At 43.7% G+C, this 16,748-nt stretch overlaps 2 protein-coding genes across 3 annotated transcripts; one reads left to right on the top strand and one right to left on the bottom strand.

Moving 5' to 3' along the window:
* The first annotated feature begins 1,226 nt into the window (after positions 1–1,226).
* Positions 1,227–8,403, top strand: LOC115595249 (hyaluronidase-1-like). 2 transcript variants are annotated; one of them, XM_030439451.1, is made up of 8 exons: positions 1,227–1,259; positions 1,982–2,794; positions 3,716–3,882; positions 3,967–4,135; positions 4,223–4,438; positions 4,522–4,683; positions 5,580–5,669; positions 7,047–8,403. In XM_030439451.1, the coding sequence occupies exons 2-8, from the start codon at positions 1,994–1,996 to the stop codon at positions 7,482–7,484; spliced, it is 2,043 nt and encodes a 680-aa protein (XP_030295311.1). In that variant the 5' UTR covers positions 1,227–1,259; positions 1,982–1,993; the 3' UTR covers positions 7,485–8,403. The 2 variants fall into 2 exon arrangements, with proteins under 2 accessions (XP_030295311.1, XP_030295310.1); XM_030439450.1 differs by having other exon boundaries at positions 4,220–4,438.
* A 2,431-nt stretch (positions 8,404–10,834) lies between these two features.
* Positions 10,835–14,766, bottom strand: tmem229a (transmembrane protein 229A). The gene has a single exon (XM_030440767.1). It carries the CDS (start codon positions 14,642–14,644, stop codon positions 13,556–13,558), a length of 1,089 nt encoding a protein of 362 aa, XP_030296627.1. The 5' UTR covers positions 14,645–14,766; the 3' UTR covers positions 10,835–13,555.
* Between the last annotated feature and the right edge of the window lie 1,982 nt (positions 14,767–16,748).

The raw sequence follows: 16,748 nt of genomic DNA, 5'->3' as shown, positions 1-16,748 counted from the left end.
TATTTTCCAGATCTGATACAATTTTCATTTGCTTGAATCCTTGATGGATGACATAACACAACCAGAAATATACTTCATATAGCATTAGTTGATTAGTATTGCATTAAAAAAGTGGAAAGTGGGCCTGGGTTTGACCAGTTTTTATTTCTCAAGATGTCGTCTTTGGTGGAGAAATGAATTTAGTCTACAACTCCATGTGATGCTGAACCCACAACCTTTGCACCCAAGATGTTGATGACATCAAACTGTGCATTTAGTTTTGATATACTGAGGGAATCATTTATCTTATCAAGAAATGTTGAATCCCATTTGCTTAAATGGCCTCCATTGCTGTAATTAGAGCAATAACAGTCAAAACTTTATATTGATGTCTTTCTCCAGTGTTGTAAACAGTATCGATATAATGTCATATCAAAAATATCATGTTGGAATATCACTCTGTTAAAGTGAAAGAGCTGAAATCAACAAAAAGCATTCTGACGTAGCTGCTCTCGTTCCAGATGTGTGAAGACTGAGTGGAGGGCAGTAGATATGACACCCTCTGTGGATCTGTCGGCTCTGAAAGCACACTGCTGAGGGTCCAGGCTGACAGGGGTGACCTAGTTTCTCAAAACACTTTGTAGGTATGTGAGTACGACATACGTATTTATATATTGTATACTAGGTGCCAACCGATTATTGACTTGGCCGACTGTGTTATCCAACTGAATTGTATTATTGTTTTTAATCCGATTTCCAATAAAACAAGTGAATTTTAAAATGCACTGCTGCAGCTCTGATGCCACCGACAAAATAAAGTAAGCAGTCACTAAAGTTATATAAGTTAGTGTATCAAAAAGTACAGCTGCCTCCATAATATAGTGAAAAACACGAGGTATAATATCAGTATCTCAAAATTGTACCTCAGTACAGTACTTGAGGAAGCGTTGGCCTATCAAGTGACATTCCATCACTGTCCCACACGGTGGGCGTCACTATGACGACAGTGCACGCTCCGCAACCTCTCACCTAGGTGTGCCGTCCTCCTCTGCTCCAAAACTCAAACTTGGCACTGGGCGATCAAAACAAGATGATTTTCCGAGACAAACAACAGACGGCAGAGTGGATCCCCTGTGCCTCACCCCCACCACCCCCCACCCCCACCCCCTGCCATGTACTGTATATCAGACAGTGTCACTTTTGTAAGGACACTCTCTCTTTCTCGCTGTTGCAGTCAGGACATCTTATGGTGAGGCGGTTCCACTTGACGGCATGTGCAGGTAGGTGTCTTTATTACTGTATGTACATAGCCTGTAAGTTAGTTTTGAGCTTGCATGTTGTGATTGTCAAGGTTTAGGGATGTTAAGATAGCAGAGATTTGTGTTTGTTGAGTTTGGATAAGAATCATGGGGAGTAATAAAGTTGGGTTTATATCAAGATATTTGGCCAGAGCTGATAGTTGAGCAGAATGAAGAAAAATGACTTAAACTTAAACTTACTTTGGTATTCAGCTAAGCATTTAAGTTTAATGTACGTATAACGTAGCCACACAAACAATCCTAGCTGATCAGAAAGGTAGAAACAACATCAACGGCTGCATGTATCTTAAAAAGGGAACAACGTCGTGCTTGTTTCATTATAGCAACATTGAGCCTCATCATGTTCTTGATTATATTTGGGATGTGGTGTCTACACGGAACATGAAGGACGTGGTTATCGTCTGCCTGCAGCTGTGTCTTGCTTTCTCACCATCAGCTACTATAAGCCAAGATACAGTGTTTACATGCCACAGTAACCTAATTCCAGGCAGCATATCCAGGTTTCTGAAAACCAGGAAGGTCTTTTCAAGGAATCTGACGCCATTAAGCTGTTAAGTATCCCCATAACCGGGATACTAATAAGCATCTAAATGCACTCATTGGCCACCAACATGTATATTATTCGCATATTAAACTATAATGTATGATCAGTTCTGTTTTGTTTGATTTTGGCTTTGTTTCAGCCGGGGGAAAGGATGGTTTCCGTCACACAGAAGAGCAGAAGCTACATGCTGCTGCTCCTCTCGCTCACCCCATCAATCTTCCCCTCTCTGCCCGTCGCTATCCTCCCTGCTCTCACCATCTCCGTCTGCCCCGTTCTTTCATTATCTGTCCCGACAGCTCCTGCTGGCAGCACAAACATGTCAGCCATTTGTAACGCTTCCACCACTCCTGCAATCCTAAAGCCGATCCCCTCCACCGTCGGCCCAATGACTCTGCCGAGAGCCTCGATCACAGCTCCCTCAGAATCCATGTCAGCTACCTCTATGATGTTGCTCTCCGACCAAACATCCACAAGAGACCTCCTCACACCCTCACCCACAGCTAGGGGGGAACAAATGTCCCCTAATATCTCAAGCTATCTACCTCACCCCTTCAAATATCCACCATCATCCCTTGGACCACCTCTGCATGAAAACCTTCTATGCCATTTGTCCAAAACGACTCCATGTCCTTCCTCCAACTCATCTTCACTTCTGAAAACTGCCTCACCCAAGCTTTCCTCTCCTGTTTCAAGAGCACCCTTTTCCACAACTTTCTTACCTTTGACCTCTCAAACATCACCGGCTCTCCCCAAGACTTCGACATCTCCTCCGGAAGCAGCAAACCCTCGTCAGCCCAGGACACTCCCGCCTCCCCCTCTTCCCCACACCACAAGCCCACTGTTTGAGAACCGACCTTTCATTGTCACCTGGAACATCCCCGATCTGGTGTGTAAGAGGTACAACATCTCGCTGGACACCTCGCCCTTTAAAGGAGTGGCCACTCCTGCTAAGGTTAGAGGGCAAAGATTTTAACGTTTTTTCTGTTGGAAGTCAAAATATAACTTATTTTCATTGGAACCTACAGCTGTAAAACCTATCCTGTGTGCTAAATATAATACCCCAACCCTAACGACTTCTGAATCTCTGCCAAGAAGCTCATTTACGTTACACAAGTTTACCGAAATCACAACCTTTCCCTAAGCTACCTAAACTTAAACACTGAGTGAATATGAACCTTGGATTCACGTGATGACTGTCCTGGAATTTGTACACCTGTCACTAACCCCAAGTGCAACTGCCACTGATTCCTGGCAGTGCCAATGTGGTGGTGTGGTGCAGGCATGAAAGATGGTCATTCTGAGGGTCCTGAAAACAAGTTGATATACGAGTTTGCACGCATACTGTAGATGGTATTTTGAGAATAAATGTTGGCAATGTACCTTTCTGCAAACCACAGCTGCACAAGGAGATATCCCTACTTCTTGTTTTATGGGACCACAAACTCCCAAAAGCCGATGCAAAGCTTCGATTTTTGGGAGTTTGCGCAAAGCTTACAAATAGATCCGAGGTCCAGTTTGTCAGAAAGTTTACTTTTGAGTCTCATTGCCAACTTGCCATTGTTGGTGGGGGGCGACCGCCATCCCAAAGCACCAGTACTTAACAGACTGGGAATGAGACACGAAAATCAACTTCCCTTCCCCCGTCTCCCTGAATGAAAAAGTCAGGTCATAAACATTTAATGTGAATGTGTCACGTCTTGTAGAAATCTCAGTGTGGTACACAAGGCGACCGTATCAGTGTTCTTCAGAAACGTTAACTGCCAACATTTTAATTATTCTGTTGACTGGGCTGGGGACTAAGGCCTCTTTCACAGGATATTATAATTCAAGGCACATTCACGAGTTCATTCACATCATTGTGTTCCTGCCCTAGGTCCCGGGCCAGTTCCTGTCTCTGTTCTACACAGACCGACTGGGTCTTTACCCACATGTTGACCTCACTAGTAGGACACACTTCAATGGTGGAATCCCTCAGAGAGGTAACCTGAAAGCCAGTATGTACAAGGCCAGAGCAGATATTAACTACTACATCCCATCAAAGTGAGTCAACCTGACATTCGAACACATCGGACACATCTGACTCTGATCTTTAACCGCTTCTTCATCGTCCTGTCTTCCTTACAGGACAAGCCGGGGCTTGGCTGTGATAGACTGGGAGGAATGGCGCCCCCTGTGGGACAGAAACTGGGGCACAAAGAGAATCTATCAGACTTTATCTGTGGCCCATGTTAAGCACACAAACCGCTCCCTCACAGTGCAGCAGGCCATACAGAAAGCCAAACAACAGTTCCAGGTCAGAACTAACAAATCTCACAGCTCTGATTGTTAAATATTGATGCATAACTCCCTTCTTCTTCCATCTTTTCTTCCATTTAAGAAGGCAGCCAGGAGTTACATGTCAGGGATGTTGGACGTGGGCAGAGCTATGAGACCCAACTATCTCTGGGGCTTCTACCTGTTTCCTAACTGCTATAATTATGGCTGGGAGAGGACACACTACACAGGCAGGTGCTCCAAGGAGGTGAGGAGGCAGAATGATGAGCTGCTCTGGCTGTGGGAGTCCAGCACTGCCCTCTTCCCCTCTGTCTATCTGCAGGTTGGTTGGATAGTTACCCCTCCTGTTATTTCCACAGTTTAAATTCCTCAGACATATTTTTCTCCTTGCTTTTTTTTTTTCAGGTCTCGCTAGCAGACAATCCTAGAGCCGCCCTGATGGTGAGAAATCGTGTGCAGGAAGCTTTGAGAGTATCTGCCCTGCCCAGGCAGAGCGGTGCCGCCGCACCTGTGTTTGCTTACACCCGACCCGTCTTTGTCGACCAGAACAGGCGCTTCCTCAGCCAGGTGAACGGGAGTGATTTAAATGTTGATTTGTTTCATACATCCCACAGTCTCAGAGGTATTATTGGATGGTATTGGGCCCCAGATGGATCGATAATTAAATCCACCACTCAAACAGGTTGCAGTTTTGAAACGACTCGTCAGTGAGTGACCACACACTCGACAAGATTAGATACATCTTAGGTTACTTCATCAGCCCAGCAGGGAGATTTTTCCAGCCTGAGGTCCAGCTTTTAAAAGGAGTTTGGTTTCTTTAGTGTAACAACACACTTCTCAGGTGGTAACCCTGTAATCCTTATCCTCTCTTCTCGTCTTGTGTTTTGGGGGAAACAAGAACAGTGAAAATGTCTGTGCTCCATGTATAAATACATGATTGGTGTTTTTGTTTTATGTGTTAATGTCTATTGAGGTTTCTTTGAATCTGTAAATAGGCAATAATGAGGTAGTGGAAGTATTCAGATATGTAACTTAAGTAAAAGTACAAGTATCACACTGTAAAAATACTCTTGTACACTTGGAGCACTTAAAGGTGCATTATTTTACTTTAAAACGTTTGTGTTGCAGAGCCGTCTACTAAAGTTAGCATGCTAACCAGCTAGCTACAGCAGTTGAAGGCTCCAGTGCTAGCTTTTGTGAGCTCACAGTGCGGGCATACTCAAGTCAGCTAATAGGACTGCTAGCTAAATGGCAAACTGAGCTAACTAGGTAACAGCTGCTACAGTTAGCAGCTACAGTTAGCAGTTAGAAGTTACTCTGGTGATATGTTGCAGCATTTGCTTGGAGAACTGAATTCAACAGGTAGCCAAATTTTACATACGGCACCTTTACATTTTTCACTGCAAAATTAGGTCACTCACAACAATTAGAATACTCAGTGACACCCCACCGCTGTCTTTCAGGGAGACTTGGTCAGCACCATTGGCGAGAGTGCAGCAACGGGAGCGTCGGGCGCTGTGCTGTGGGGGGCCAGCGCTGACTACGATGACCAGGTAACATCACACTGCAGACCTCCACTGGCCCGCTGATAGACGTGACAGACAGCACTGATGGCAGGTGGTCGGACCAGAGACAATGTGTTCAGTTAGATGATATAGGAGTCAGCTCGTCTGAGATTGACTGACAATACCACTGCGGCACATGTACTGATGGACTGGGTGGTTGTGCAACATAATGAGTTAATTCACGGCAGGGGATCCATGATTAGCTTGATGATAGAGACTTTCAATGGGTGCCTTCTGAAAGAGTAAAGTAAAATCTGAATATAAGTAAAATCTAATATATATGTTTATTGTGTATCATGTGGTGCATTAGGTTGTTATTATTTCGATCAAATTGCTTCAGTTATCAACTTCTATTTTTGCTTGACTGACAAACTGACATTTTGCCTATTCGCAAGCGTTAGATGGAAAGATTCGTACCACTCTCAGATTGCTAGACCTAGCACGCTAGCCTAGCTTAGCCTAGCTTAGCATTAAGAACAGAGTAATAAGGTGGAAACGGTTGAAATTCCCCTTATGAAATGGTTCAACCCTCTAAGACCACCACACCAAACTTAGATAGACACAACCAGACATTTCCAATATCTCCTGAGTGTTTCGCATTTCCAAGTTGTTCCAGTACAACAAGTTGGAAAACCAAGATAGTTGCCCCCAGCAAAACAGCCGAGAACTAAGCAATTTTAGTTTTTTGCGCACCATGGCAGGATGTACACAGATGAAGGTTGGACAGTGCTGGTTGTCAGCAGTAATGAAACTGAAATAAGCCAGAACTGCTAATAAATCCCATAGTTTACGGCCTTTAACTTACTGTTGATGAGTGGAGCAGCCATCTTGGATTCTTTAGGTCAGGGTTGGTGAGGTTCTTTGACTCTCCGAGTCAGAAATTTTCAGGGAGCGTTCCAGTGGAAAAACAGCCTGCCTGCTGGCCTGCCTACCAACAACTCTACAGCTCTGTGACTAACCAGCTACAGCTCATTTGTTAAAGCTGTACATAAAGCAAAGAATACAACAAGTTATGGTTCTAGCCACCTGAGGTTAGCATTGTGCTGCACTATTTCTTTGCTGGGAGCTGTGACTTCCTGAAGATATAATCGGGCACAAAACCGACGGTAAAACTGAGACTTGTTGTCTTTACGTTTAGGCTTTTGCACAGGATAAAGTGATGAGATAAAACATTGTGGACAGAGCCAGGCTAGCTGCTACCTACTGTTCTACATGCTAAGCCAAGCTAAGAGTCGCCTAGCATCTGCTTCATATTAAACTGATAGTTATGAGAGTGGTGTCAATCGGTTCATCAAGCTCATCTAGCTCTTTTACGTGTACTGTTGTTTTATGGGTCTTCCTGTTCCTTTTCCCACTCTCTTTCAGACTTCTTGTGAAGCCCTGTCATCCTACCTCTCCTCCACCCTCAACCCTTACATCAGCAATGTCACCGCAGCCGCCCAGCTCTGCAGCAACTTCCTGTGTCGAGGGAATGGCCGCTGTGTCAGAAAAAACTACAACTCCAATCACTACCTCCACCTGAACCCGGAGAATTTCAGGATCCTGCATGTTCAGAAGCGCCACCTCGTCCTCGGGAGACCCAACTTAGCAGACCTGAAGACTCTGAGCCGGAGGTTTACCTGTCAATGCTACAAAGGACTGAGCTGCTCTCCCAGGACCTACAGAGAGCTAGCCAAGGCCCTGATGTTCAGTGTGAAGCAGGGGCTGTACCACAAGGCTAACGCTCTGAATAAAGCCATGCTGGACCATGCACTGCAAGACAGTATCACAAAGGAGAACGTTAAAAAGAGCTTGAAAGTTTAGCTTGCAATCAAAATGTTACCCGGGGACGACCCGGTCCTGTCATAATTCAGAGCTGCACACTTTGCATGTTTAGTCCACGACATGATTTGCATAGGTAGTCACTGATGTTCAGCTCCTGCAGGCTTTGCTCAACTGGAGCACAAAACCAGAATGCTGTCACAACCCATCGTTACCTTACCTGAAGCTATTGGTTTAGTCGAGGAGTTCAACGGCCCTAAAATGATATTCTTGTTTCTGTCTTAGTTCTCTACTTCAGCGATTTTCTGAAAGACTTCAAGGATGCCATCAATCTTTTCATCATCATTTCACCCTGCTGTTTTTTTTAATTTATGTTATTACCTCTCATCACAAATATATTGTGTACATTAAAGTGTGTTAGTGACTGATCATCAGGAAGTTTTTAAAGGACTCATGGTTACGTATTAGCATGGCTATAGTCTTTGTATGAGCAGGGATTTGCTGAATTTCAAAACAATCTTAAAAACATGTACCGGACTATAACATGTAAGAATCACTGGTGACAAAACTATGCCCAGTGGGTATTTGTATATGATTTGACTCTATATGTAAATAAATGAAAGAGACTGGGAGCAACAGTGTTGTTGGCTCAGTGTTTAACCTAATACTGAAAAATAGGATGACTGAGAGCTGGGTGCATAAGAAGTCTCAAAATGGGATTAAACTCCAAAAGTTGAAATGTGCCTTTAATTCATTTTGTAAATGTGACTGGGCTACATTCTTAGTCCCGGTGTAAAAGGTGCTTTTGTTAGTACATTGACAAATAAAATAATGACAGCAGTGCATGACAGTTTACAACTTAAACATTTTTTTTTTGCACCTGGACTTTGTTGACCTAAGATACTGTATTCACCAGCTCTGCTGCACCCAACTTGAACCTAAGTAGAGCTCTAATCAGATAAGTGCAAACACCTAATAAAGCTGTAATCACTTTCGGCTTTCAGTTTTCTATTTCATGTTGCGACAATGCTGTGCTTATGATCTTGTTAGATTTAGGCCCAAAAATCACTTGGTTGGGGTTCGCAAAAGTTCCTGCTTTGGCTTAAAATACTTGCTTTGTTTGCCACAAACACGGCAAGAGATGTCCTGACTTTTTGTCAAAAATATCAAATTTTGTTGCCACAAACACATCTGGAAATTGACGTAAGGTCTCCTTTAAATCTTGTTTCTGGACATCCCAGCGAATGTAAGTCCAATATTGAACCTTGTTTTCACTCCACTTTGGTCTCAGAAATAATGAGTCGTTAGCCTGTTAGATGGTTGATCAGCTAATAGCTAACTTTGTTTTGTCTTTGGTATTGAGTAAATAACATGGTACAACTCTTAAGTGTGTTTAATGAAGTGAAAACAGCTGCTGGCAACTGTAAACAGGTTTGACAAGAGCTTGAATACATAAATGTGCTGTAAAGTAAGCACAACGGGAAGCTTAAAAAAAGCTTTACGCACTAAGTTCTCGCTAATACTGACCTAACAATACACATATTAGTCCCTTGATTCAAGAATGAATCCAAGATTAACCAACAATTAATATAAGAAATAATAAGTATTGTTAATCAACTGGTTACATTACATTACATTACAAAGTTGTTGTTTTTTCAGCAATTATTTTTGCTGATAGTGATGCTAATTAACAGTTGCATCTCATATTGTTTTCACCTGCATGGCACCAAGTCTATGTCTTTGCACACAGCAGTCATACACTTCTGATTGAGAGTGCTAATGACTCATTATAGAGGAGCTAATGTTTGTATTCCCATCGTGGCGTCGTCAGCAGGCACTCTGGGTCGCTGGTGTATTGGCTGAGTCCTCTGGGCGGTACAGTAGGCGCGTGAGGTGTGTCTGCATTAGTGTGTTTGCCGGTGTCACACTGATCTCCAAGGCGGTTTAAAGACAGAGAGGGAGAAACTGAAACTTGGAAAAACAAAATAATGAAAAAGGCCAGTTCAGTGCCACGATGCATATTTGTTTCATCCACGCAACCAACCAACCATCCGCCCACACACACACACACAAGCGCTGCCTTGACAACGCTCCACATGTTTAAACTGCAACAGAAAGCACAGCCAACGTCAGAAGACTGAAATTTCCTCGACCAGCTCAAGACACGCACAGACATCAAATTTAAAAAATGGGCTTTCTTTGGTTCCTCTTTGGCTTGTTTGGTTGAATTTATCAAAACAGCATCTCAATAAGGAAGCTGAGACGGTAAAACCAGCTTGTGTGCATACCAGGAACTGGTGTGTGAGTTCAAGTGCAGACAGTAACTTCATGGCGTGAGGCCAACACTACCGATCATAAAATCTGTTGCATGTGTGTTTTGACGTAGATAAGGCAATGGCAAACATGAAGTTACAAGAAAACAGTTGCCCACAGCTCATAACACAATCAGTTAATGTTATGAGTCATCCTGAAAATGGGTTACAGACCTTTCCTTTTTCTTTGCTTGGTATCCTATGACAGTGAATGGAGCTGGAATAGGAAAAGAAAGGAAACTTCCTCCTTGTTGCTTCGTTACATGGTTGACATGCCTGCTCTGCTTTTTTGTCTTTACACTAGATGATAGAGCGTTAACCTGAACTCTCCTGGTCTGATTTATGAGGGGAGTGAGTAATATTGTAACTGATAACTGCTCAGAACTTGTAGGAAGTGAATTTTCCCAATGTGGACCATATTCACAGGGTGGTGACATCACGCTTGGGGTGGTGAGCGCTAATGTTGCACTGCTTGCGTTCCCCGTTGCAAGTCATTATAATGTAGAATATCAGAAAAATTGATATTGAAAATGGAAAGTGAAAATCCCATATCTCAATGCACAACACATTTGATTTATCCTGTTAGCTTCCGTCTGACAACAGCCAACATTAGCATTCAGCCCCTTCCATGCTAATGTTATTGTTTGATACGCGCTACACAAACTGATAGCAGAGATGTAAATGTATTCCAAAATGTCAACGCACATCTTGGACACATTTATTTTTACCTGGAAGTAACGCATACTGGATGTAATCAAGCGGTAATGTTAGCTCGCAAGTGGTTGAATGCTAACATTAGCTAATGGGTTATCGAAATGTTGTTTTGCCCTGAAATATGAGCCACGTTCCTCCAGATTTTAACTCTTTGTTGTCTTTCCTACTGCTGATCAAAAAGACGGCTGTGAAATGTAACAATTTGTCACGTTCCTCGCGTTTTTACCACGTGCGCCCCGGAGCACAGCAGCACAACATTAGCATTCACCAGCATTCGAGCTCAGCACCCTGAGCACGTCATCAGAGAATGACTGCCGAGTGAACATGGTCTATTAAAGTCATGAAATCAAGGAACGCCAGTCATGCCACAGGGAAAAAGTCAGCTTTAATCAAAACTGTAAGTCTTACAGTACATGCCATTGCAAGTCAGTCATCATTTTTTAACTTTAATTTGTGTCTTCTAAAAGCGGTTTGGTCTCTTTTTTTTCAAATTGGTGAATACCACAGAACAAAGTAAAGTGTGATTAAAATACAGTTATTCGGCCATGGAAAAATCTCAAAGACGTACAAAGTACAAAGTCATTCAGTCACGTCGCTGTGGTTCAGTGAATGAAAATGTCTGAGAACCTCTAATAGCTGCCAAGCTGAACAAAAAGCCCAGGAACACACCAGCAGGGCTCACCAGCTGTAAACGTTCAGTGCTACTCGCATCAGTTTTGACAATTTATTCACATAACTTTTGAAAACCTGTTTTTGTTGATGATAAGACAGATTGATGATGATTTTGTTTGAGATAGTTGTCCTTTCTAAATATGTGCAGACAAGATACATGTTGGTCCTTGACAAGTCCCTTAAAGACCGGATAAAAATCTGGCATCTTATCTAGTAAAGTGAAAGTGATTGTAATTTTTTTAATGACGTGCCACACTTTCCAATGTCACTCCTACAACACACAGGGGCATTTAGTCCTACTTTTGTATGTTTTAAAGGTCCCATATTGGAGAAAATTAGATTTCCTTTTTAATTATAAAGCAGGTCGAGGTGCTCTATACTGTAAATGCTATGGGAGCTTCAAACCCCAAAAAAGCGAACATTATAAAACGCTGCCTTTGCGTGAGTCGTTGACAGTGTCTGCTCAGATATGTGAGAGCTGGCCAATCAGAGCAGACCGGGTTTTTGTTTGTGGGGGGGTCTTAAAGAGACATAGACTGAACAGAGTGTTAAGACAGGGTGAATAGAGGAGCTGCAACAATGGTAAGTATGAGAAAAATTATCTGCTTTCCGAACATTAAAGCATGTAAACATCCAAACTAAAAGTATGAACCTAAAGATGAGCATAACATGGGACCTTTAAAGCATACTTCATTCAACTATCAGAATTTAGACGTAAACTAGTATATAAAGAAGTAACTAAAGGGCAGCTTCATAAATTATACCAGCACCAAGATAAAATGCTACTGTGGGAGTGAACGGCTTCAACTGCTGCCACTTAACTACTGTGAGAACTGACTCCAAACAATGGTCAGTTAACTAGCAAATTGACGCGCACAGAGTGGATACGTTTGCCAAGATTTACCATTTGTTTAGCCACAGTGCAAGGTACTTTTAGTCTGTTAATAAGGCAAATTTTGTTGCTCTACACAGTAGACAAAGTTTGGGTTTATTAACTAAGAACTAAATTTAAAACATGTCTGTACTTTATTCACTTAAGCTACGTTGATTTATGGATTTAATTTTTTTTTTGTCAGCTCATTACATTGTACAAGAAATGCCCATCAGTTTGGGATAACCGTACTCAGTAAAAGTAGGTTACAAATTAGCTGTATGGGGCTCTAACAAGTTTTATAAAGTAAGATCAAGAAAGCATACAGAGTCGTCCTCAACAGGAGGATTTATGGTGAACTTAGCAGTAAACAGAATTAGATGTTCCAGGTTCCAAAGAAATCAGTACATTTGAAGATTTAACACCCTGCCGTTAGCGGTGTGGTTCTGATCCTCACTGACTGGGTCAGCGCTGGAAGTTCAAACATCTCTACAATTATGATTAATAATGAAACACTACAATATATATATATATATAAAAACAGAGGCGCCCCCATGGGAACCTGGTCGACCCTGTTTGCACATGCAGGAAGGCACTCCAGCAAATTTGGTTAACGAACGATTCACAGTCAGCTCTCGCTCCTCGTGTCCATTCAGCTACAGGTTTTTCTTTGCTACATATATTACTGGGTTTATCACTACTCTATAATCACCATGCATTACTCGGGGGTCATATCAACAAGCCGAGTTATAAAAAGTGTCAATTAAGAACTAACTGAATAAACTGAAATGAACGTTTAGATGGAACTGCGGTCCCCTTAACGGTTGGTTTTACGTCCCATTTATCTTAAAAATACCGACGTATCCAACAAGCCGCTTTGAAAAAAAGCCTCCCGGGTGTTGTTTGTACTTTGCAGCATGCAGGTATGAGCTACGGTAAAAAACATGCCGGTGCGAATGACGCAATCGCAAGTCTGTCACTGCCAGTCCCTAGAAACGCAGAAAAAGTATTCACACGTTCAAAGTCAAGAGGACTCGTAAAACATGAATATCACAACTAGATTTCACATCGTATACAAACGGCAGTTGGTTTGGTTAATTTAAAAGAGGTTAGGTAAACAGTTTGGTGTCCTTGGTCGTGTTTTTAATTACCGGACCCTCCAGAGTGTGACTCCGAGGTAACCAGACCCCTGATGACCAGCTCAACAGCTGTCGTCATGGCAACATCCTGCTGTCCCAAAGTGGTTTTAACTTAAAGGTGCACTTTGTAGTTTTTGGAGACATAACTATCAATCAGCAGAGAAAAGATCTTCAGTGACTACTAAATAAACAAACTCTCAGTAAAAAAACAAACAAATCTGTCAGTGAAGATCTTTCACTTCTGATTGAAATTTCCACGTAGTGCACCTTTAACCTTGTCAAACATCCACTATCATGTCCTTTTTCAATTGGTTGATCACACTCAAAAAACGCCTGCTTGTTTATTCTCCATTAGTATAAAGTTTAAAAAAAAAAGCCTAAACCTAAACCTAAACAAAACACCAATCAAAGTAGTTTTTTCTTGGACTCCAGCTGTCCGTTCACCTCCACACTCTCCCCGCTGGTAACGTCCTCGGCTCTGGTGCACTTGATCCTCATCAGCACGTTGGACAGCACGTCCTGGTACAGGCTGAGGCAGAGCCAGCCCGGCAGGTACAGGAGGGTGATGAGCCCCATGAAGTTGTGAGGGTAGTGAGAGTAGTCCCAGGAGCAGGCGCCGAACTGCCTGAGCGCCAGGCCCCAGGAGAACTCCCAGGCGTAGATGAAGCAGATGTAGATGGGGAGCCTCCGGCACGTCCCCCAGCCTCTGCCGAAGTGCAGGTGGAGGTAGAGCTTCTCCACCACGAAACTGCAGCTGCCGTACATCAGGAAGGACCACAGGGACGTGTGGCCGCTCAGGGTCCGGTCGGACTTCTCCACCAGGTTGAAGACGGACGTGAAGATGACCTCGTCCAGGAAGCCGTGCATCCCGAAGAACAGGAACCGTACGAGGCCGGGGAGAGCGCGAGGAGAGGGCCCCCGGTCGTGCGCGCTGTCCTCCGGGACGGGCCGCCGCGGGGTGTCGGGGTGGTACTGCAGCCCGGACAGCCATCTGTGGAACACCTGGGCGAAATAGAGAGCCAGGACGTAGTGCACCACCAGCTGGGTCCCGGACACCAGCCTCACCTGCTCAGTCAGAGTGTTGATGTTCCCGATGAGGATCTGCAGCCCGATGTAGACGGACGGGTAGAAGACCAGGTGGAACACCACGGGCCGACCTCGGAAACACCTCTTCTGCGAGTAGATCTTCTCCAGCGCAAAGTGGGTCAGCGAGTGCATGATGCAGAGGTACGGGGAGGAGAAGCCCAGCAGCTTCGGGTCCCGGTGGTTCATGAGCCCCTGTAAGGACGAGAGCAGGACGTCCAGAGTCACTCCGTGCATCCCGTAGAAGTACAGCCGCATCCATCGCGGCAGCTCCCGCAGAGGCTCCGCCGCGTCCTCGCTCCCTCCGGACGGTTCGTCTCCTTGCTGGCGGGGCGTTCGCGCCGATTTCAGGCCACCACCGGCGGGATCTCCCGAGCGGCTGCGAGGGCCGTCTCGGCACCGACCGGCCATGATCAGTCAGTGTGTGCGGAGAGATCCAGCCGTCCTCTTCCTACACATTGTTTTCTGTTGTGTTCCGCTGCTGCAGCATCTCCCGCACTGTACAGAGTAGGTGCTGCGTTCACGGGCTCCACGGAAGAAACGGCGTTTGTGGACGCAGCTTCAGCTTAAAGGTGCAAGGTTTTAATGTCATACTGACCTTAAAAGACAACACAGTTTCAGACTGTTTTACTTTATTTTTATGTGGCGGACCCTGCCACCTTTTCTAGCTTCAAACAGTGTTATGGGGACTTCCTTTGTTGTTTATTCAGTCATGCAAAAAAATTATAAATAAATAGTAATATTGGCTCTATGCAGTTTGTCTGGGGTTGTCAAAGATCAGCAGGCGTTTCCTGAATACCGTCAAGCAGTTTACGTAAAAGAGGTTCGTTCTGGTCGGTTATTTTGAAGGAAGTCTCCAAAATGAAGGTAAGTGATGCCCCTGGAAGTTCAGACTGTGATTGGCCGTCAGTGTTTCTTCATCAAAATGCTCTGAAAGTGATCCCGGCTTTAACATTCCCCACTGTTGCTGTCGTTAAAGTCGTGGGGTGTACTTACACCATACACTTAATCTAGACAGATAGGCCTACTTTTAAAACATTGTATTTGTAGTAAATGGTTAACATTCTTGTTGTGGACATTCCTTTCAAAGGTGCAGACATGTGTTTACATTTCCCTGACGAATTGATGTCTTGGCGTCAGGTAAGTGAGAATAACATTGTGGCAAAGCATAACCTTTAATAAATAATTAATAGGGAGCGTTCACCGCCTCTTGAATTTAATCTCAACAGCTTGAGGGTGATTTTGAAAAAGTGTTTACAAACATGTTAAACAATATATTTGCATGAAAAAAACAACAATCTTGATGATGAGGTGTAAAGCAGTAAATCACGGGCTACTTGCAAATTGCTGCTGCGGCTCGTCATTTGCATTCGTGTCCAAATTCCCCACAGCACCTGAAGGCGGCATGAGAGAGAACCCGACGGAGGAGGCGGTGTGAGCCGAGCGACGTTTGGGCTCTGACGCGGTTATTAATTGAGCTCACGTTCCCCTGCGACGTCCTGACGCTGTTTAATTACGAGCGATTCATGATAATTACAGCAGATTACTGTGATGATAGACCTGCACGGGCCTGCGTAAACTCATTTGTACAACTGAAATGAAGTAAAGTAATCCATCATCTGTCATCACCACACCTAGACCTGTTTGTGTACAGAGATAGATAGACAGACAGATAGATAGATAGATAGATAGATAGATAGATAGATTAACAGACTAAGTGAAGAACTATTAATTCATGCATGTATCCTGCACGATGTGATGCAGCTCAGTCACAATATCTCTGACTACTTCCTCTTGTGGTTTCCTGCTTACTGACTTTCAAGTGTTGCACTTTCATTAACTGTAAGTAGACAACACAGTGACAAGTTTAAAAAAAAAAAAAAAAAAAAAACCCACCCCAAAACAATTAATATGTGTACAGTAAATCTGGATAGGAGACTGTACAGTATTTCAGATATTGCCCAGCCAGCAGTGATATACAGTATCAGTCATGTACAGGTGAGGAGGCTCACAGCTCACCTGGTTGACCACAAAGCGTCACTGCTGAGTGCGTGCGACTGAAATAGAGAGTGATACTGTAGATAAGGGTTATTTTCACTGAAGGGAACTGGCCCGCAGTTTCATTAGAGGCTGTAAAGTGAGCCTGTGTGTGGTGTGTGTCATAACACACTCATCTCTTCTTGAGATGAGTCTTATTGGTTCAGCCCTGAAGTGCTTTGTGAAGAGGCAGTGTCATTGTGTGCTGAATGCATGTATTGGTGTTGTTTGTGTGTGTGTTTCCCCTAAGCCTCGGTGGAAGGTAACTAAGTACATTTATATAAGTACAAATCACAAGGAACATATGTCTCAGTGTAATACTGATCCTCCGTACCCTGAGTCCTCAACAGGGAGGCCGTGACCCTCAGAGATAGGATTTTTGTTTTCAGCTAACATGGCTGTTATCCAGGGTGACTGTATATACCGAAAAGGTCCATTATCAGCTGTGTTTTAGCTAAATCTTTTCCACATTGAACAC

Source organism: Sparus aurata, chromosome 14 (assembly GCF_900880675.1).
Source record: "Sparus aurata chromosome 14, fSpaAur1.1, whole genome shotgun sequence".
In the NCBI taxonomy this organism is placed as follows: Eukaryota; Metazoa; Chordata; class Actinopteri; order Spariformes; family Sparidae; genus Sparus; species Sparus aurata.
Note: the sequence above shows the minus strand (reverse complement) of the source record. Positions and strands in the feature narration are given on the sequence as shown.

Bases quoted from the DNA above. Each gene is read 5' to 3' on its own strand.
- LOC115595249 (XM_030439450.1), top strand. From the start codon at position 1,994: ATGGTTTCCGTCACACAGAAGAGCAGAAGCTACATGCTGCTGCTCCTC. The intron at 2,795-3,715 runs GTTAGAGGGCAA...TTCCTGCCCTAG, and splicing joins GAGTGGCCACTCCTGCTAAG to GTCCCGGGCCAGTTCCTGTC. The intron at 4,439-4,521 runs GTTGGTTGGATA...TTTTTTTTTCAG, and splicing joins TCCCCTCTGTCTATCTGCAG to GTCTCGCTAGCAGACAATCC.
- tmem229a (XM_030440767.1), bottom strand. From the start codon at position 14,644: ATGGCCGGTCGGTGCCGAGACGGCCCTCGCAGCCGCTCGGGAGATCCC.